The sequence below is a fragment of the Tinamus guttatus genome, unplaced genomic scaffold (genome assembly GCF_059628265.1).
Source record: "Tinamus guttatus ecotype Peru unplaced genomic scaffold, ASM5962826v1 Tinamus_guttatus_pri_ptg000060l, whole genome shotgun sequence".
NCBI lineage: Eukaryota > Metazoa > Chordata > Aves > Tinamiformes > Tinamidae > Tinamus > Tinamus guttatus.
Genome location: NW_028288594.1, coordinates 11285740 through 11308031, shown reverse-complemented (window position 1 = coordinate 11308031; position 22292 = coordinate 11285740). Strand labels below are relative to the sequence as shown.

Below are 22292 nucleotides of genomic sequence, written 5' to 3'. Positions count from 1 at the left end.
ATTTGATTGCTTTTGCTGGCTGAGTTTCTCTCTTTGCAGCTCAAACCAGGAGAATTTACCTAACAAGTTGATCCTTAAAAACATAAAGCTCAAAGAGCCGTGGCAGTGCGGATCCTCCACCAGCTCACAGGTTAGTTTGACTGCAGGTTTGGCAGAGATTTTTGCCTGCCGATGTGGTGGTGTTTTTCACAAAATGCTCTCAGGTGACCGGTTCAATTCAGCTTTAAATGTCCCAAGGGTTTCCACTGCTTCCCTACAAAGACCAGCTGGGTGAGTCTCAGATATACAGACAAAATAGGAAAGTGTCGTCTTACCGAGGTTTTTTGGCCACCTTTGGAACTTGCTATAATAGCTCTTTTATGGTTTCAAAAAGCCGATACGAACCCAAATTAGACAACTGTTATTTCTGAAGTCTCTGCTGTTAGAGCAGGCAAGGGAAGGAAACTCGGAGCTTGCCGTTGCCCCCAGAACATGGATACATGTGGGAGAGGAGGGAGCTCAGCCAAGCCGAGCGGCCTCGATGTGTGCTGCTGCAGCAGCCGGGTTTTGCATCTCGGTCAATTTTAGGGACGTATTAATTTTGCATTTCAAGCCTAAGGGCTGTGTTCAAGTTTGGAGTGTAACCGTCACCTTGCAAAGCTGAATATCCTTGTAGATTTAACGAGAGAAGAAATATAAAACATCTACAAAATCACACACCTGGCTTAGCCTGAAACAAGCTGGGAGAGAGCCACATGGAGGACGAAAGGCCACATTCAAGGTAGGAATAGCAGCTTGAAAATACTGGCGTGCAAAGAAACACAACTGCGGCCAGAAACCCAAAGAGGAGCAGGATGCTTCGGCTCATGTTGCTTTGCAAAACAGCTCCAGCGCTGCATGGATGAACGGATGCGCTTCCCGAGCAGCTGCTCTCCAGCCACATTCTGCTCTCGGACGCGCGCCGGGCGCCCGGCGCGGCTCCTGGGCGTCCCGCGGCGGCTACAGCGCGCTGGCTCCCCGCGGCGCGGCCGCGCGGCGCTCGGGCAGGCTGCCCCTCGCGCTGGGCAGCTCCTGGGTCAAGCTGCTGGCGCCGTTGCTGGCCGAGGTGCTCAGGGGCTGCCGCAAGTGTTTGCTCAGGTGCCACTGCCTCCATTTGCGCTGCAGCTCCAGCTGGACCTGGGCAGAAAGGGCAGGAGATGCTCAGCGGGGGCTGGAGCTGCGCCGGGAGCAGCCCGATAGGGAAAGGGGAGCCGGTCGTCTCGCCTGGGTTTGGGTTTATGCACCGAGCCCCTTGTACGAGCGGGCCTGGCTCTCGTCCCTGCTCTGTTGCTGCACACTTTTCAGCTGACCTGTTTTTCTATTAGAAATGTTAATCGGTGTCAAAGCTGCTCACAGAGACTAGCTGGCCTTGGCGAATGTCTGGGTTAGATTTTTCCGGGATTTTTATTTCAACCTTTTATTTCAGCCTTTCAGAGTGTTTCAAACCCACCTCTGTTTCAAAGTAACCTTTTCTTTCAAAAGATCTGAGGGTCTCACAGGCCTGGGAAGTGTTTCCCCCCAGCTGTAGTATTAGCAGCGTTTCAGAACACAAGCTCTAGTCTGGAAGAGTGAGTTACAACACGACAAGCATGGAAACGGTCCCTGTCCCACAGATTTACATGATAGATCCCAACAAACTGGACTCAACACAGCTTTTGATAAACTCCCTTCCAAGGATCAGAGAAAGCAGATGAGAGCTCATAGCTCTGTACGTCAGATTTTTGGTGTGACTGTGCAGGACACTGTCTTTTTGGGACTTCCTGCTCCCAGGGAACAAATCCCAGGGATTCCTGAGGCATGCTTGCCCAGTAAAAGAGCAGGTGCTATCCACAGAACTCACCTCGCCATTCAGAAAACAGTAAAGTACAGCCACGACAAAGCCCTGCAAGACAAAAACAACAAAAAATCATAGATTTAGAATTGCAGTTCTGTTTTTTAAATTAAGTGGAGCTATTGCAAAGGGGATGGAGCAGCTTGAGTTTTGCCATGGCAGCTCTCTCGGGCTCCCTTTTTAAATATAATTTTAGGAAAAGAGCACAATGGCAAACGTTACCTGAAATGATCCAAGAGCTAATTCAAAAAATAGCTGAATTTCCACTGTGCCGCTACTTGCATCTTCAGGAAAAAAAGCAAAGATGATGTAGTGAATTCCAAAGAGCGGGATGAGGAGGAGGGTGGACTTGGCGAGTCTCCTGCAAATCCGAACACAGGGAAAAGTGGCTGTACAGTGGGACAGGCAGAATTAGGAAGAGGAGTTGGTGTTAGGAAAAGTGCCATGCAGAGAACATACTTGTACTGGTTGATATCCCCGCTTCTGCCTTCGGGAGAGCTGAGCTTCCTCATCAAAATTCTTAAAATGTTGACAAAAAGAATGAAGTTAATCTGAAAGGGAAAAGAAATGGGAAAAAAAGAGCAGGAACTGACAGGAAGAGTAACAGTATGTGTGGCTGGCAGGTGTCACAGTCCTTGTCACTAGTTGCCAGGACTTATTATGGGGACAAATTACTGGAGAAAAGAGATCGGATGCACTGGGAAAGTCAGTCCTAGCTCTGGTCTGCAGGGACCGTCTGCAGCTGAGATTGCAAATACTGCCTGTTCCCTCTTGAAACAGGCTGTGTTGCTGGGTGAGGGCGAAGTAGTTAAAAATGGCAAGGGATGAGGGTTTAAATAGTTCTTCCCTTTCTGCTTCCCCTCTCCTAGAGGGCGGAAACCAGATGAAAATACTGCTCTGCTTCTGGCCGTGGGAGAAGATGAGGCAATAGCTATTTCTGCTGCGGAGTCAGGCTGCGGGTGTCCTTCTTGCTAAAGTGAGGGGGACACAAAGGACAGGAAATATTCCAGGTTTTGGGGAGGTTCAGCTTTGAGGATTCTCGGGGTTTAGCCCACCAGCTCAGGCATGACCAGAGCGGGTAGCGCAGGGCACTTTGCTGCCAAAGGACTCTTGAGAGAAGGGAGGAGGGATTCCCACGGGGATGAGTTGCCAGTGGGGGAAGGTTAGTGCCTGAGCACAATAGAGTTTATCAGTGTGCATTTTCTGCCCTTTGAACTGCTAAGGATGACGTGCTGCAAGGAATAGCGAGATAAGATCTCAAATACGCAGGTTTAACTGTTTGTTTGTCTTGGTGGCTATGGCTGGAGAAAAGCCTCCTGCAGCAGGAGAGGCAGGACCCGTGCAGCCTGCTCCTGCCTTGAGCGGTTAAGCTAGATGTGATCAGTATTTTGTGGAAATTTAGCAAGGGATAGTGGGTGGCTCTTGAAAGGTGATTTAAGATTGTGGTTTTCATCTGGCAGAACTTCCAGGTCTAGCTGGAATTGGAATATCACTGTCTGGCTTCTGGAGAATAATGTTGTTTCATTGAGAGAAATAAATACTGTGATGCCTTAACATTGATTCAGAATCACTTGTGTGGTTGTCTTCCGCTTGCTTCAGGGGATGAAGGTCTGCACAGCTCCAAATGGGAGCAGAACTTCAACCCAACACCTCTGGTGTTTGGGTTACCAAGAGAACATGGAACAGCTGTAATTTGGGTTTTACAAGTATAATGGCTCCTACTGGCAACAAGAAAACCTCAATGAACTCTTGCATGTTCTCACTAGGGGTGTCAGTAGGTTGCTCGAGTGTAGCTAGCAAGTACCAGGGCTTCAGAAGAATCATTGTGGAGAGGTCTATCCCAGAGCATCACACCTGGGTAAAACAACTGTCACCAGTGAGAAACTTCAGCACCGTCAGGCCAACAAAAGCTCAAACCCTTAGTGAAGAGTATTGCTTGTACTGAATTATTCTTTACATCACTACTGCCTTGTAGTGCAGTGCCTTGAGCTCCACATGGAGCTTGAAGTCTCTGTGCTGCTCTAAGTTCTGCAAACAAAAATCAATAGTCGTGTTAAGGCAAGTTGGGTTTGGCTTTGCCAAGAGCGGCAGTGACTGGGAGACACAAAGGCTTTTGTACTGAAATACCAAAACCTGCAGCCATTTGTTTCTCCTCCAGAGCCTTCCTTGAACCAGTCCAAAACAAGCTTTCACAGGCCAGTTCCAACCCTATGAAATCAACAGGATGTGGAAACCTGATCTTCTCCAGGCTCTGGCTTCTTGGGAGGACGCTCTACCTTTCCTTATGAACTTAGCCCCAGGGCTTTACTTACTAAACCCTCCTGAGCGAAAGTTGCTTAAGCAGTAATTTGTGTGTCACTCCAGCCTGGGCGAAGATCACTTCTCTAACACACTTCTAAATCATGTTGAGTATATGATCTCCGCCTTTGCCATTCTTGAAAATACAGTTTGAATGTGCTTATCCCAGAAAGACTTACAAAAATAGACAAAACTACAGGGCCTCTAATGATCCACCAGGTATTGGCATCAGTGTTAATGTCCCAACACCTGTAAAAATAGAAGAGAAGGTGCATTCAGTTATCAAAACACTGGCATCTTTTCAAAGACTTTAATCTGTTTTGCACTTCAGACAGAACTCTATTCCTTCTTTTACAAAATTTATTGCCTGTTCCCTCCTAGCTGGTACTACATTTCAATAAAACCATGAAAGAAAACGGTCAACCCGCACTGGACAAAATTGTAGTCTGCCCTTAAAGTACAAGCAGTTCTCAAAAGTTTGGAAGGGAGGGGTGAAAGGAGCCAAGTTTCACTGGTCATAAAGTCAAATACAGATGTTGAAACACGATCATAGGCTGGATTTGTACTTGGAAGTCATCTCCCACCCATGAAAATGCTGTAAGGATCTGAGATTCTTCTTCAGATTGGCCATCTGGACTGATGTTCCCCACCACCATGACGATCTGCCCACGCTGGACCCAGGCTTGCACCACAGTTAAATGGCATTTGGCTTGGTCACCAGCAATTATAAAGAGCAGGAAACCCACACAGCAGCCCAAACCCACAAGCGGGGGTTGCACAGAGCACAATCCTCCCTCATCTGACCAACTTACCCAATATTTTCGTGAAATTGCCTGGCCATGGCCCATGCCACCACAAACACAGTTGGGGTACCTACAGTTGGAAAAGCTAGTTACTGTTCCACAAATCCATCCCGAAAGTGCAACAATCCAACAATTATTCTTACTGAAAGGAGATCATCATACCCCATCCGAGAGCGATGAACCACCAGAGGAACTTTCTTTCTGAGAAGAAAGAAATGACCAGGAGAGTGTGGAGGTACAGCCCCTCCACAAGAAGCCAGCTGTAGTTGGCCATGATGCAATACTGAAAGAAGACCATCGTGAGTTTACATCCAGCCTGAGGAAACAGAATAGAATTAACTTGTGCTTCTGTTTCCATCCCTTTTTCTAACAGATAGGACTCTTTTTCTAACAGATAGGATACTGGTTAATAAATCTTGGCAACTGGGGGACTAAGTTGGTGACAGGAAATCAGGGTTGATCTAATAGCTGCAGTACTACCCTGAATTTGGTCCAGGCAAGGGTGCAGTGACAGGGAAGAGACAGGATCTACCTTTCCTCTCTCATATACTGCTATGTTAAACAGAGGTCTAGCATGCAGATTTCCTTCCCTGAATGCTAAGCACATCTCAAATCCTGCCAGAAAAGCAGGGTGTGGAGGAAGCTGGCGGTGAGAGCTGACCGTGTACACCCCACAGTAATTGGTGTCTTCGGAGGAAAACAGCACGGCATCCTTGATGAAGTTTGATGAGGCTCGCAGGATGAACGACACAAACAGATGCATGTGGATGTAGTTCCTTGTACAGCGAAGTCTCCTGTGCCAAGAAAGAGAGAGAGTCTATGAAGTTGGATTCCTAGAAAAACACGGACAGCTTGTTGCTGTAAACATGAGGTTTCAGTGCTTGCTCATGTTGAATTGACACATCAAGATGGTTCTGCTTTCTTGCTTACAAGAGGAAGATTAATTCATGTCCAAAGAGGGATGGCCTAGAGAGGACCCTAAAAAGCTAAAGTCACATCTGCTCCAATCAAGTACTAAAAAAAAAAAAAAAAACATAATGTGGCCAGAAAATTTGGGACTTCACACTGCCATGCTTGGTCTAGCTCCTCCCCCTGCAATTCCGAAGCATCATGAAGCCAAGCAGCTGCTAGATATCCAGACCTGGGTGAATTTCTTTGTTTGCACAGTATGCTTATTCCTGTAAAGTTTCCTGCATTAAATCCCCCATACTATCTGGGTCTGGAGGACTTCCAGCCTCAAAACTAATTTGCAAAGTATTTGGGGTTCCTCTGGTTGGAGGATCCTCCATGATATTAACTGTAAGGGAAAATCATTTCACTGAATAAGCAGCCTTGCTCACCTGAAAGAGGCCAGGATCACTAAGGCTATGAACAGCGTCACGAGGGAGGTGCAGTATCCAGCCGTGTACATCATCTTCAGAATCACGAAATAGGAACGCTGCAGAGGAACACATGTTCACGTCTTTATCTTTGACTATCTAGCAAAGATCACCCCATACCACGGGAAGGGTGCTCCTTACTATTTTATAAATGGATTATCTTGTAAAAACAGGTGCTTTGCTTTTGCCCTGGAGCAACCCATTCTGACCATTTGGAAGAAGCATTTAGAGGAGGATTTGGAGGAGCATTGGAGGAAGCTGGAGCATTTGAGGAAGCTGGAGGATACCCACAGCCCTGCCTGGTTGTCCTCCTCCCATCATGACTTTATTCAGTTACTCCAACAGCCTGAAAACTCTTTTCCCTCCCAGCCCTGGAGCAGGGATCTACCCTCACAGGCGCTCAGACTCACTCTTGCCTCGTTCACAGTGTCATCTACGTTGTAACCACAGGCGATATCAGGTCTCGGATATGGGGCTGACCAACCCTCGCTGGTACAGTTTCGATAGACAAAACCTGTATGTGGCAACAAAAAAGGACAAAACCAGATGTAGTCATTTCCAGTTGCATCGTTTTTCTCCTCTGCAGAGGGATGTTGCAGGAGCAAAGGGAATATTTCCCTTCAGGCGATGTATGCCCCATAGCTGGAAGTGAAACACAGTCCAGTTAATGATGTTGATATTTGTCCAGTGTGCTTGTGGGGGTCATATTGTTGTTTGCCTTTGCCAGCTCAGGGATGACTGTGATGGATGTGTTTTTATTAATTGCAACATAAATAACACTGTTCAGTACATCTGGTGTTTCTTGGGCAGAACTCCAGGATCAGCAAACACGTGACTCTGTGAATCACAGATTTTTTCCTACTCTAGGCAAACCTCACGCTTTCTTGAATGCCCTGCCTGCTCAGCTATCTTCACTGTGGTTCGCCATAGTCTGAAGATAACAGTAATCATTAACTGGTCAGTGCAGGACACCAGAGTGCTGCAGGCACTCTGCCATCGCCAAGTGATTTATTATCACTTCTTTGGTTTTGGCCGTAAGCACATTTATTTGGGTACAATTTAAATGAAAAACTAAAGTCTAGTCTCCACAGCCAGATCTGGACAGCATTTGCTACTGGTGATTTCCTTGCTTATTTGCAAATTATAGGCTAGAATGTGGTTCACCTCACCTAGGTGAGGTAAATTCTTGGTTAAAGTGGTTCCCTCTTCATTGACTTTCTGGTCAGTGACAAGAAAGGGCATTTGCAGAATTCATCTCGTTTCAAGACAGAGATCTGCAGAGGGAAGTCTGTCCGACTCCCTTCTCTCCGTATGGTACCAGACTGCCTCAGCTCACTCTTAAATACCTGACTTTTAGACTCCTTAAGCTGAGTGAGATCCATCTCCGCCAAGTTGCTCAAGAGTAAATATGGCAGGCTTGAACAGGCTCACATTGACGTTAGATGTTGATAGTGAGAGACAACTTACAGTCTGACTGGGAGAAAATGATCCTAGCAGGCTGATAGGTTATAGGTGAAGAGAAACTTTTGCCAAGAAATAACCCCCCCGCCTATTGTCCCAATCACACACATGACAGGTAGGAGTCACCCTTCGAAAACAGGGAGTGAAATCCTGTCTCGGCTGCAGTGATGGCAATACCAGTGAGGACATGGAGGGGGTCAGGAGGCAGCAGCCCTAAGCTAAAGCCTTGGCAGAAAGCACCACAAAGAAAAGGCTGTCTTTGCCTGCACGTTCAGATGCAAATGCAGGGACTCTGGAGCATCCCATTTCTGCAAATAATCCCCACCGTGCTGAGGGACCCAAGGGAGATGTGCATGCAGGACCACACTCAGCACTGGTTTATGCTCTTTGGAGCCCTGCTGGGACTATCAGGATGAGGTCAGGAATCCTGCTACCTCCGGGGTAGTTCTGGTGACCTGTCAGCATGTCTGCACTTGATTTGGACTCACCTCTGAAAAAAGACAAGGCACAACAAACATGCCGTGATCTCCAAGGAGGACAAGCTCTGGGTGTGACAGTGTCAGACTATTTTTCTGACGCTTTTAGGAACATCTTGTTCCAGCTCAGCATCCCTGGAAGGGCCAGGCTTGTTTTCTCAAGCTGTGTTTTCTATACCCTGCTGTAGCACAGCAAGAACACCAGAAAGAGTCAAAGCTGACCCACCGTTTCCCCTTCTGCAGCCTGCCTGGCATGCAGCAAGGAGTGGTGGCAAATCCTCTGCTTCAGCCTCAGCTGAAGGCAAACACAGAGTGCAGGGCTTTTAAATGTGCCTGTAACTGATACTTGTCTAAGGGTGTCAAAGAGGACCAGAGGAGATGAGGGAGAAGGAGTGAAGTTGTGTCAGTGCAGGCAGAGCGTGGGAGGTGGCACGGTGTTCCACATGCTTTCAACAGTGCTAGACACCATGGAAACAGTGTGCCAACATGCGTGCTACAGCAAACGTACGTGCTGGGGAAACCTGCCGTGTGCTCTGCTTGGAGCAGCCTCGAGGCCTACAGCCCATCCGGCGATGAGTGCCTCATGTTGGTGGGTACCCTAGTGGCCTGCAGAGCTGCCCAGGTATGGGGGACGTGTGATGGCAATGCGACCGGGGCCACCTGAGGTGGCCTCCTCCTCCCCACAACCTTCACAACTTTCCTTCTTGCCTGAGACAGATCAGGGTCTGAACTTCAGGAGTGTTTTGGTTCCCGCTTATTTTGTTTCTCTAGGGTATTATGTGGGAAGGGGCCAGGCAGCCTGGGCTCCACATGGTCACACAGATTTCAGCCTAAATTACAAGAACCGGGGAAGCAGAGGTTGGGCTTTGGGCACAGACCCTATCTGCATTCCTTAATATATGGGTCTTCGGCATTTGTGGCTGCCTGTGTCCTTTGTACGCCGCAAGGAAAGAAAACTTTCGCTTTTCTTTTAAGTAAACAAACTGTTGTTTTTCTTTCTGTCAAATGACTTAAAACAGGGAAGCAACTGTAGCAGAAATTCAACGCATGACTCACAAGCCAGCCACAGTGTAAAATCAGCAAAGAATGTGACCGTGAGAATGAGAAGAAACTATTGTTGACTTGGACGCAAAATGCCAGATGCGGAGACCAGAATACAATGTAAATGCCGGTGGACCATGTCTTGGCTTGCTCATTTGAACGTTGTCACTTTGGTCATGGCTTATTGGAAGCGACTCAGCACCTCGATAAGGAGGGCAGCTAAAGTTTAAAGCTGTTAGACTCTCTATGTCTCAGATAATGCAGAGCACGCGGGATTTCTAATTATGACCTTTGGATGAACAAATTCCTGTTTTCCTCCCCGGTCCTTCCCAAGGACGCGGGCGGCTCGCGATGGCCAGAGGCAGCGAGCAGATCCCTCTAGCGGCTGCAGCAGCCCAGCTCACATATAATCGATGCCGCGATGCCCGGGATTGCGAGCGCGCACCAGGCACACGCTTTTCTCAGCCAGCTGTGTCTTACCCTCTACCTTCCCAGCAGATTCTATTATTCATCAGGCAGCTAGTGTTCGTGCAGACATACAATAGCACAACACAGCTTTTAAACAAAATGTTCCATGTCTGATTTTAAAGAGCCCTAAATACTTCTCCTCTTCCTTATCCGTTCTTTATTAGACAAGCTAATCTCTTCCTCTCTCCTGCAAAAGACATTGGCTGCTTTTCGGTAAGTGCTGGCCTCCTCAGTCTATGTTCTATACCCAATGAATGGAGAACTCTCTTCTGTCCTGAATCATTATCTCACTAAAGGGAAAGGCAAGCACATTTCTCAGACATTGTTAAAAACAGAATTTGAAAGAAAGTAGGCAGAAACTCCTACTTAATATCTTGAGATTACTGTAGTACCTCAGGAATAAATTTCACTTCATTTCCAGCTTGGAAGTCCCACAGAAGGGATAACAAATGTTGCCCTAGCTCATCTCTTTCTGAGTGAGTAGTTCAGTGAGCCATGGGGCTCATGAACCTGATGTCCCACAGAATTGCACCTTTCCTTTGGATGAAAAGGACGGCTAAAGGACGAACCTCCGCTGCAGATTTTCTCTTGATGAAGGCACAGAAGGATCTTTGCCCCCTACCTGGCCACCAGTTTTGTCTGTTTTTTGTAAGGCTTAAGACTGTGTGGACTTTGACCCCTTGTCAAGCTTCTCTGAAATCAACCTCAGTCTAATGACTCTAAGAATCATTAGAAGGGGAAAGACAGGCAAAAATACTGAAACACAGAGTCTGACTGAAAACCAAATAATCTCTTTACCCTAAGAAACTGTGTTTAAAAGTTGCTTTTTAGGACAACATTTACTTCCCACACTTTTCTCAGATTGGCTAAGAAAAACAAACCTTTAAAACACCTAGCAAATTTAATTCCAGGTCCTCCTGTATTTAGTGTTGTGAAAGGAGCTGCAGAGTTGCTATCAGCTTCAGAAAAAAAATGTGTTTTTTTGTGGGTTTTGTTTGTTTGTTTGTTTTAAAGCAGGAGGAACAAAATTTCATCCTTGGAGTTCAGATCTGACAGAAGTATCTTTGTAAATAACACATCTGACAAAAACAACAGGCAAGAAAAGTGTATTTTTAGTGTTACCTTTTTTCCCTGTCAGCATCTGGAAGAATTTGGGGCACTGAGCATTGACAGTCTGTCCCACCACAGATGAAGGCCAGCAGCTCATGTTATCCCACATTCCAGCACATCTGCCTAGAGGGCAACAAGAAAACACCACGCTACATCATCCAAGGACCACGGAGATATTGAACAACAATGCTTGCTACTCTGAAATGCAAACTGGGCGGGAGAGAAGAGGTCCTTTTGAGCCCTGGATGAAAGAGAAGAGGTGTCACTGAGCAACGTTGAGACCTGAAGGTGAGAGAAGAGGATCTGTTGAGATAAGCTAGGGCCTGAGTGGAAGAGAAGAGGTCCTGCTTGCTTCAAACCAGACCAGGCAGTTTCAAGGACTTGGCCATTCTGATCCTTGACTCTGCTGGTGTCCATTAGCCAGACAAAGAGGAGCCTGGGCTGTCATGGACCTTCGACTGGGCCCCTGGCCACCAGTCTCTCCTCTGGTGAGTGTTCAGTGGCCCTGTAAAACTGGAGGAAACCAGATGGGGCTGTTTTACCTCACTTCCTCCTTTCTAAAGCTTCCGCTTGGAGCCAGCCTGGTGTTTTTCTTACATAATCCTTGTATAAATACAAAAAGACACAACTTGAGCAAGAGTTTAAACAGCTTCAGAATGATACTGGAGAAAGGGCAGAGAGGTACGGTATTTATGTCACCCTTATACCACCATAAATCCTCTTCCACTTCATCATCTCCTTCATTATGTTAAGACTGTGCTAGAGTGAATAAGACCAATGGACCGCTCAATTGCTTGGCCACGGGTATCAATGACTTTTTTGCTTCAGGAGAGCAAAACTTTGCTGGCTCTTCCAGTCTCTGTGACTATCAAGGGAAGACTATAAAGGAAGGCAAAGGGTCTACCCAGGACCACCCTTAACCCTACCAGGTCTTGGCATGTGTTGAATGTCCTGGGCCCTCATTCAAAGCCAGGGGAGGAAGTGCTGAGCACCCTCTTCACGTGCATTGTGCTTCGCAAGACCAGGCTCCATCAGCCTCACTAAAATATTTATATTTCCAAAAATATATCGATTCCTTCCTGTACAATGGTAAGAGGGCCTGGAAATGAGGAGCTCTTCACAGCCAATGTGGGTCAACACTGGCGCCCTCCCTGTGCCTGTGTTTTGCTGACTTGGTAACCATTTATTTCAAAGCAATATAGTTTAACTACAAACAAAACATCGCCTTGGGTGATATTTATAATTAGCCATGCACTAGTGTTTAGGTTATCAAACTTTCATGCCAACAGCCCTGGCATGAAGCCCCCAAATAAGACTCGATGCACAGAAAACCTTGGCAAAATTATGGTGCCAACATAAAGAGCTAAAAGAGCAGCTAAGAGAGAGTTGATGTTAGCTGGAAATGCCTGCTCAAGGAAAGCCCTTTACTTATAATTATTCTTCTAATGCCTTTTCCATAGATCTAGCAGAAGAGAGTAGGGTCAAACTTTGTCAAACATTCTAGTAACAAAAGGCCTCAGCAGAATTTGTAGGATTTGGATCCAAGTTAAACCAGATTAAATCTCTGCCGAGGGGCTGCTATTTGAAATGAAACGAGACCATCTATAAAATGGCACTGCCTGCAAATCCCAGTGTTTGTCCCCACCAGTGAGGCTTAGCTTGGACGTATCTTCAGCGCCGTGGCGCAGGGGAAAGGCAGAGTTCAGCCTCACAGCTGTGTCATGGGATCAGAGCCGGAAAATGGCCGGGTTGTGAAACTGCATGACTGCCCAAAACCGCTGTCCTCCTCGGTGAAGGGCACCAGGACTGATTTATTCCTATAATTAGACTGCTCATATGCAAGGAGGCAGATCCATATTCTGCAATATCTGGCAACTTGCAGTGGCAACCCATCCAGTCTGCAAGGCCCACAGCGATAAAACACAGATAGAGAAAATCATCAGGCACACTAAGAAATCTGCAATAAATCTTCACTCTGAATCTTGCCCTTGGGCCAGGTAGTGAAACACCCCTGTGTTTCCCCACTCTCTCCTGAAGAGGAAGACTATGGCAGCGAGCAAAGCTGCAGGTCGCTCCCATCGCGAGTTCCATGCGATGCCGGCCCTGCCACTGCCTGCAGACAAGCTTCATGATTTGCTCCCAGCTATTTCTCTAGGAGCCCTTGTAAGCGAACACATTTGCTCAGCTGCAAAAGGGAAGCTCTCCACATGCTGAGGAGTCAGCATGACAAAACCTCCCCAAAGCAAAGATCCTTTATAGGATCATCAATCTCAGAAATGAGAGACCTCTATTACAAGAAAGTGAGTTAAGGCAAGAAGGAAGCAACAAGGATCTTTTGGCCTTGTAATTTACATGTTGGCTGTTGGTATTCATTGATTTCATTTAGAAGGCAAATTTTGAGTAGGCAAATTGTTGAGTAAATTTTCACTTAATGGGCTCACTTGCCAGCATTTTTGTCAAAGGTGACAGGAATTGCGAATCCTCTGCAGTCCACAAGATTTGCTAAACTGCTGTTGCTCTCATATGCTGTCCAGTGGTAAGAAGTCAAGCAGCTGCATTAGAAGGTGCATAGTTAAAAGACAACTATGATTTGATGTCACAGTAAGATCTAGATCCTGCTTTTGGAGCCTTATAACAGATCTTATATGATTTCCTGCTCCTAGATGAGAGGTGCATGCACGCTGCGTGCCTCTCATGGCAAAGAACGAGGGGTATCAGATTTTGCAGCCACCCGCTTCACCTAAAACCAGTTTTTACCTTGCGCGTCCATTCGCCCTTTACCTGAACCCGCGAGCAGATCGCTTTCAGGCGTCCTGTTCTTTGCCTCTAGGTAGAGAATCTCAGCACAATTTTCTTCCTCCTTTTTCAGGACGCTCAGGAGGTCGCAGACAGGTGGGACGGCTCTGATCTGCAATTTTAAAAGCAGTGGAATCACTTCTCCTCTTACGACTTAGGCCACCTCCACAGGATTTGCCTTTCTTAGGCTCACATTCTCCATGTAATCTTGTGTGTGCAAAATTTATTTGGAATACACTCACTTTTCTGTATTGAAATCCCAATTTTGCAGTACTACTAGGCAAGCACAGACTGAGTTACTGCCTTCTCCCATTTGCTGGTGTTATATTGAGAGAAACAGGTCAGTTGGCTTGTTAAATACAGCACATGAGCAAGATGCAAAACTGCAAAAGCATCCAGGGCCCTGCCGTTCTCTCCTAGGGCAATAACCAACAATTCATTCACCTCTGGCACTTTTAAACCATAAAACCACCAGGTCATTTTCCAAGGTTACATGCAAAATGGCCCAAATATCTCCTCTGGTTGCAGATCACCCAAATCTGACTTACTGCAAAGGATCAGGAAGCTGCAGGAGCCAGTGCAAAAGCAGAAGCTCTCTTAAGATTTTTGCAAGAAAACCAATGGTAGGGTTCACCCTACATATATTTGCTCACCTTCATGTCTTTCTCCATCCTCCTTTCTCACAAGCAGAGGAGAAATGCTAATCCTGACGCACAATTAAATATGCAGTTTATTTTATGTGCAACTGGACCAAAATAAATATACAAAATAGCTAATGACCATTAAGACGGCATGCATTAAATATCTCTGCAAAATGATTTGTAGGGCAAGGTTCCAGCGGTTAAGTATTGCTGTGAATTTACTGATGACACATTCCTCAAGGGCCTGGGAAATTTCAAGTTACAAGCAATATACAGGGAGAAATATTCTCACTATTTTGCTGGTTTCCATAATTTATGACATCACGAGGACTGGATACCACCAGGTTTCCATTACAACAAATTAGATAATTTCTTCCTCATTAGCAACAAAAAAATCTTTATAAACTCCCGTCAAGGAATATATATGAATATATATACGTACACACACATAAAAGACTAAAAGCAAGTAATTAGAGTGTATTATCTGAAAACTGTCAGATCAAATTTTTTAGTTTATGTTTGCTTTAGGAGAAGTTAACCTTACAGAGTCATATTAATGCCCACTCTAATGAAACTTCTGAACTTGCTGATCACTTTCAGATTAGGTTTAGGCGACAGTAGTCACTAAGAAGTTTGCAATGAGGATTTTTAGACTGTTAACTTTTCTATGATAGCGCCTAGAAAAGGATGAATGAAATTTTAGCAGAGCGGCTGTCAGTGATTAAGATCTGCAGCTACAAGTATGTTAGGGTTTATATTTCTAAGCAAAGTTTGATCTTTTGAGCAGTTTATCATGCCTCATCTATCTAGTCTCTTCTATTTAACTGCAGTGTCTTTCTTGCTTGCTGTGATCTCTGATGTTCCGCGTACTGCCCCGGGACAAGACAAGGAGAAGAAAGCAAAACGACAGGAAAGCCAGTGTACGTTTTGATTGTGAAAGATGAAGGGAAAAAAAAATTTTGCAAAATGCACTCATGGTGCAATTAAAATGCCTAGGCAGAGCTCAGTTTTTCTGAAATGGGGCCAAATTCCTGCTAGGACAAAAAAATAATAATTTTTCTATTAGTTGCAATGGACCAGTGACTCTTTACACTGATGTAAAGTTTGACCCTCTCCTGATTTCTCACATTCAGGTTGGGTGTATTTCTGGATAGTATTAATTTAAATATGCTTTTCAACAACTAAGCAAACTGACTAGTGCTTTGTGACCACAGCCCAAGGGAGGCATTAGCGGCGTGGGCCATTTCCCCTTGAGGGACACTTTGCTTCTGTACATCTCCACACAGCATCAGGTCCCATAAAGGTGCGTTAGTGATGCTGCTCTCTTTAGATAGATGGGGAAACTTAGGCACCAAGCATCTCGCACCTGCCAAGCTGTGCAGGAAGCAGCAGAAGCACAAATAAAATAAGAGACTTCCCCCTTACACATAGACTTTTGGAAAGACACCACCGCTTCAGGAAACAGAGGTGCGCTTATTGAGGCAACATGTCATTGCATGCAGCCAGGGATATCACCTACCTGGAGGGCTGGGATCCAGAAGATGATCACCCAGATGATCCACATGGTCCCCCACAGCGCGGCTCCTTCATCCCTCGCGCCGCGGAGGGTGGCGGGCTGCGCGCACGCTCTGCGGCGGAGCCCTCCGTGCGCTCCTCCGTCCCTCCCGGCGCTCCTTCCTCACAAGCTTTGACCTGAGCCAACGTTTCTCTGCAGCTGCAGAGCGCCAAGGAGCATCAGCAGCGACAGGACCCCCCCCTTCCCGCCCCCCGCCGTCCACCCCCGTGCTCTCCTCCCCCTCTGCGGGAGCCGCCTGTCCCGGGAAGAGCAGCCCCTCTGTGGAGCATGTTCCCGCTGCTGGCTGCTCCCTGCTCTCCGACACTGTTATCGTTGCTCCTATGGGGAAGGGATGGCGCAGGGCTCCGGTGAGAATGCCAGCAGCTGTGCACATGCAGCCATCCCCTGCGTCCCCATGCGCGAAGTGGCCACCGTCACCTGCCGCCCTGGTCACACCAGGGCCAGGGGAAGACATGGGAGAAGAGGCAAAGAGAGGAGCCGCTCTTCCCATCCGCCAGAGGAGCCTGGAGTTGCTCCCTGGGCTCCAGCCTCTCGTGCACCGTGCAGTCTGCTCTAGTTGCAAGGGGCCATCACGGCAGTTTGTGGCAGGACGGAGATGGGAGCCCTGGGGCTTCCCCATGACAGCTTTGAGCCCTGACAGCTCAGCCCTCTGCATTACCCTGAGTTTTGCAATTAGAGCAGGGCTCTCATACAGGGATGGGGGATCCCAGCTGTCTCCATCCCCTGGTTGCCAAGTCTAGTTGCAGTGTCAGGACCACACAGCAGTACTGAATGCAGCCTCAGAGGAGAACTGAGGTCTGCTCAGGTGCTAGTGCCCATCCTCAGAGTGCTGCCACCCCCAGGTAGGGTAAAATGCCTTGAAGCACCTTTTACCATCTTCTCCGATTTATCCTCAGACCAGACTCGGGCAAACTGTGCTGAGATGAGCTCCCTCCAGACTCAGGGTTTGCTCAGGGTGGGCCCTCAGGAAAGCAAGTGACCACAGGGGCAGAGCATCTGTCTGGTTTGTTATTTGTGCATGGAAAATCACTCGCTGGATTCAGCAGGTCATCCAGCAAGCGGTGTAAAACGCAATCCTGATTTCCTAGAGTGTTGTCCTCTCCCGCATGCCCGCTCCCAGCCCAGGACCTCCAGCTCTGTGTCCCCTGGGGTCACTGAGGTGCAACAGCCTTTCCCTTAGACGGTGCCCTCATTTCTCCCGGTGTCCCCAGAGCAGCCGTTGGGCACAAGGCCAAGCCGAGCACAACACGAGCAAGCTCACACAGCGAGTTTCCCTCAGAAAGACCAAGGTATCTGTCTTCCTCACCCCTTCCACACATGACTTGTAGCACCTTCCATTCCTTCAAGATTTCTGCTTTACCAGAGTTTGGCTGACATTGGTCAAAGCAACTGTTAAAAGGTGGTCTGAGAGGCAGCCAAGCGATGTGATTACAGGAGTCTGAAGAAACCACACTGGCAACGTTTCATCGTTGCACTGGGGTGCTAAGTCATTCTCTCTTTTCCTTGGCTCACAGAATATTTTATTATTCCATTTATACTGTAATAACTCCCCCAGAAAGCCACCATTCCTGCTCCCATTTGTGGGCTCTAGGGAACTTTGCTCTTAATGCACTTCCTAATGTGGGGCATCTTCTCAAATAGGTTGCCCAGGAGCTTTGGAGAGCGGATGTTGGGTGTAAACACCAACAGCGGAAATGAAAAGCCTAATATTTAGTGACCTTTCACTACATTCCTGCGTAGTCTGAAACTTTGAAAGATGCTGGATGCAAAATGAGACGCAGAGAATTTTCTCTTCTTAAAACCATAGTTTGGATCACAACGTGCCAGATGTTGCTAACGATGACAGATGCAGTGGGTTAGGAAAGGCAGCAGCAGCAGCAGCAGACTAAAGAGAATTATAAAAAGAATTCACAGACCATGGAGTTTGCTTAGTTAAGCGTGGTAGCATTGCACTTTGTTATGTGCACCTGCCCTAATTCCTACTCGGTATATCCATTTTATGTGTCACATCTGGAATTTCTGTCAATTTTCTAATCTGAAACAGAAATGCAACGTTGGAATTTGTTCACTGGAGGACTCAGCTGTAACTTTAGGAGCAAATAAAAGAAATTACTTTGAGTTATATTAGTCTGGTTTTAAGATTATTTACTTATCAAGCACCAACTTTGATGTTAAATATTTATTTGTTAATACTTAAAAATTCCATTAGTGGTTCAGTCTAATTGTCCATTTTTTTCCAGCCTTCACTGAATAAGTAAATTGCTTATTATCCTTCTACTGCTTGTTTTACAACCTAGCCATGCATTTTTCATCTGATATTTGGAATATGGATATAAAGTGGAAGTGAGAATAAGCTATTTAAATCCTCCTCCATCTTGATTTATATTAATAATGTCAAGGAAATCTGCATATCTGCTGACAGGTAATCCCCGCTTTTCACCTTTTTCACTGATTTGCTGCCTTATGGAAACCTTACAGAGTGTTTTTCCAGAGGCGCATCATATCCAGCTCCTCTGGCATGGAAACAGAGAGGGATTCTGGCTTGTGCTCAGTGACGGCTGTGCAAACAGACAGGGACATGCATGAACTGGGTTTCTGTGGAAGGAGAACTATGTTAACTTACTGTTTGCACTAGTTTGTTCCCATTCACTAATATGTTCCTGCAGCCTTTTTCTTGGAGATGTGAACATAGGACCTGCTTATCTTTGGATCTATGCAACTTCAGGACACAATCTATACAGGACATGGAAAATAAGCTCAATTCTATTTTCGGAGTCAAAACTGGCTGTGTAGAAACACTCTTTACCTCTGTGTAAGAGTACTGAAAGCCAAACATTTTATTCTTAGAATACATTAAAAAAGAAAGAAAGAGAAAGGAAAGAGAAAGGAAAGAGAAAGGAAAGGAAGGGAAGGGAAAGGAAAGGAAAGGGAAGGGAAGGGAAGGGAAGGGAAGGGAAGGGAAGGGAAGGGAAGGGGAAGGGGAAGGGGAAGGGGAAGGGGAAGGGGAAGGGGAAGGGGAAGGGGAAGGGGAAGGGGAAGGGGAAGGGGAAGGGGAAGGGGAAGGGGAAGGGGAAGGGGAAGGGAAGGAAAGGAAAGGGAAAGGAAAGGAAAGGAAAGGAAAGGAAAGGAAAGGAAAGGAAAGGAAAGGAAAGGAAAGGAAAGGAAAGGAAAGGAAAGGAAAGGAAAGGAAAGGAAAGGAAAGGAAAGGAAAGGAAAGGAAAAAGAAAAAGAAAAATCTGGAAATATTTCTGGCTTTTTATGTGAAGTGTACTTAAAACCTTAGGCAAAAAGGCAGCAGAGCCCAACACACACTCCTGAACACAACGTGCTCACAGCAGAAGCAGCTGAGGCACCACCGTAATCTCAGTTTTATTTTCTATACTGCAGAAAACAAGCTCAAATTTCTTCGCTTTCTCTCTGGATTTTCCACCGCCTTTCTTCTATTCCCTACAAATATACAGGTAAATGAAATAATAATAATAATAATGAGAATAATAATAATGATGGTGATGATAATAATAATAATAATAATGAATGTCTATAAGTGGTAAGAGCAGTAACCTGAGAAAAAGTTTATGTTTCAAGAGATTTTGATACCAAAAAGTGAGAATATATAGGCAGTAGGGGGAAAAAAAAGAAATAATATTTTATTTACTCTGTAATAAAACTTTCAGAGCTGTTTCAAGGCAAAAAAAAGAGAAAAAGGCCCCAAAGAAAAGTGCATAGCCCCTCCCCCCCCCCCCCCCCGTGGGAGGAGTGGTACAGCCCGAAGCCGTTGCCCGTTGCGTAGCAACCGGCGCCAACGGCCGCGGCCCGCGCGCGGCGCCGCCCGGCGCTGAGGTGAGCGGCGGCGCCGGGGCGCGCGGCGGGGCGGTGGGGACGGGAGGTGGCGGCGCTGGCGGGTGGAGGCCGGCGGGCGCTTCTACCCCGCATCGCTGTAAACTACTGATACGATTTCCTACCCTGGAAGTCATGTTTTGCTAATATAACTCTTGTCTCTGGCTTTTCAAAGCTCGCTTTCCTAATGGGGAGAGGTGACCAAGCGAAGGAGGGTGGCAGTTTTATAAATTAAAGTTAAGCACAGTCGAATAGCATGAGTGGAAAGAATGTAGGACCTAGTGTTTGTAATTATTTTGGCATGCTGTTGTCTAGGCTTGGTTGGGCTCTGTTGCTACCTCAGGATAAAGTTACTGTTGTGGACAATAGTGAAATTCCTCCTGCGGATTTTTCTATTGCGTGTGGAAAAAAATTATACATAAAGCCTTAAAGTGGGAAAAATTATTAAGGCCACAGTACTGGGAGCACCGGATTTTAAGATGCTTGCTTGTTTATTACACAGGACCATAAATCAAAACAGCTTTTTACAAGCTTGAAAAATCAGATGACTGTTGGTTGAAAGATCTAAAGCAGACTAGAAAAACAGACAAATATGAAATATAAGACCACAAAATGTGATGGGTGGTGGATTACATCAGTCCTCAGAATTGATCCACGTAACTATGCCGGCATCCCCATGATGCTGTGGCCTTCCTCCCTTAAACCATTATTGATCAGTGTCACTTCGGATTGGGGTCCTTTGAGGTCATGCAAGCCTGTATGAGAGTGGAATAGCACAGTGCAAGCATTTCTTGAGTTTTCAAACCAAAGATTCAACTTTGGAACTTGCTGGATCTTAAAGTATTGCCATCTGTGATGTGATGTGATGTGCAACCTCACTTAGTTGTCCAGGCAGCTCGTAGCTTTTGTGCCAGTGCTGCCAGGGCAAAAAGGTGCCTTATGGCAAGAATCTGGCAGAGTCTATAATGTGTCTAGCCCTACGTGGGTTTAAGTGTGCTTTGTAATTAATACAGCCCCATCCTGAGCTGTGCACCCACCTTTCCATTCATGAAAACCACATTCAAAATGAGGTCTTCTGAGGGAAGAATAATCTGGCATGCCTGCTTTGGAACTCACTACTTTTGCCAAAAATATCTTGCCCTCTCCACTATGCAGCAGACTGTAGGACAGCTAAGGCGTATGTGAATATATCTAGAAAGATAATTCTGTATGGAAGGATTATGTCTGGTTTTCTTGTTGCATAATATTTGCACTTGTCATTAGATAGGTTTATGTTCTGATAATTGTGCTTACTTAACACGGGATCTATAATTGGCCCTTGGCCTTCTGGGTTTACAGTTATCTTCACCGAACAAATAACCTAGCTGATGCTATCTAAACAAAAAGAAATCAAATGCCAGTTTTCTTATCCCTCTTATTAATATTTAAAAAACTAAAGGTTAACAACCCAAACACTCAAGAGAGATTCTAAAAAAAAAAAGTCTCTACAGAAGTAAGTTTGGAGAGTGCAATTATCAGAAGAATTGTTTCTCTTTTCTCTGTGCTGGGGGACAGGAAGGAAGAGAGAAGGCTTACACTGTGCTCAAGGCCAACCATCCCGAGTAAGCACCAGTACAGATGAAAATGCCCCAAGTGCTAGGGAGTGCTGTGGGAGCAACGTTTACTGTCGTGATTTTGCCATGTACTTAGCGCACACACACTCTCTGTAGGCAGAGCTCTCCTGTGAACTTTGGAAAGGGTGAATCAAGTTGCCCTGGGCACAGCATACCAGCTTGGAGGTGTCCTATGCTGTCCAAGTGCCAGGCTTATTCTGCTAACTCTAGCCCTAAAGATTTACTTTCTGCAAGGGCAGGATAGGGCACATAGAAGAGCAGTGGGAAGGTCTTGCGGAAGTGCCCATATAATTAGGATAATAGTTGAAATGTCTTTAGAGCCTCCGTCTGCCTGTGCAGAATAGATTGTGCCATATGAAGTGTCATTTCTGACTGTGGTGACAGGGTACTGGGGTGTATCACTGCTTTAGAGCTTGCCTTTCAGCTTGGTTATGCCCTTGCCATGGGTGATATAACCCTGAGCTTTCTTTGGAAATAACTACTGGTCAAAACAGTAACCCCTTATGATGACTTGACTTTTCATGGAGCTTTGCAGACATGGGAAAACTTTGCACACCTGACAATGAGACTTCTGCAGCGTATCTGACCACCAATTCCACAATGTTCAGTGACCAATGTAGAATTACCAACAGCACAGGGCTTGGCTACCTGTGGAACCAACTGTTGCCTCTGTCCCACAGTGGGTCTTGACTGTATAATGCCAAAATGAATAACATGGTAGAGTCTGTTTCATGATTTGACTTGTGACTCTCTGAAGTTGACAGAAGTTTACCTTATATTAATGCCCACCTTGATGGATGTTTGTCACTTAGCCAATTGGTAGTTCTGCCTACAAGTTATAGTCCAGAATGTGAGTCATTATAAATCTGTAAGTAGCAGAGAAGGATTTTAACTGATCTCAGGATTTGAGTTGTCTCCTAAGGAATGAGCAGTTCTAGGCAAAA

General features: G+C 46.1%; 2 protein-coding genes across 2 annotated transcripts in view; both read right to left on the bottom strand.

The window, feature by feature from the left end:
- The window catches only part of LOC104580026 (glycerol-3-phosphate dehydrogenase 1-like protein), a 320964-nt gene that overhangs the window by 139517 nt on the left and 159155 nt on the right, over window positions 1–22292 (bottom strand). The window lies entirely within an intron of this gene.
- Window positions 979–15886, bottom strand: SCTR (secretin receptor). The gene is made up of 13 exons (XM_010227539.2): window positions 15842–15886; window positions 13667–13793; window positions 10898–11008; window positions 6740–6843; window positions 6291–6388; window positions 5612–5744; window positions 5113–5266; window positions 4960–5020; window positions 4327–4396; window positions 2309–2400; window positions 2072–2210; window positions 1859–1900; window positions 979–1155 (listed from the first exon to the last, which is right to left on the bottom strand). Exons 1-13 carry the CDS (start codon window positions 15884–15886, stop codon window positions 979–981), a joined length of 1353 nt encoding a protein of 450 aa, XP_010225841.2.

Excerpts from the sequence above, each read along its gene's own strand:
- SCTR (XM_010227539.2), bottom strand. The coding sequence starts at position 15,886 with ATGTGGATCATCTGGGTGATCATCTTCTGGATCCCAGCCCTCCAG. Across the intron at positions 6,389-6,739 it reads ACACTGTGAACGAGGCAAGA|CGTTCCTATTTCGTGATTCT; the intron begins GTGAGTCTGAGC and ends GTTCCTCTGCAG. Across the intron at positions 2,401-4,326 it reads CTGTAGTTTTGTCTATTTTT|ATTAACTTCATTCTTTTTGT; the intron begins GTAAGTCTTTCT and ends TTTCCCTTTCAG.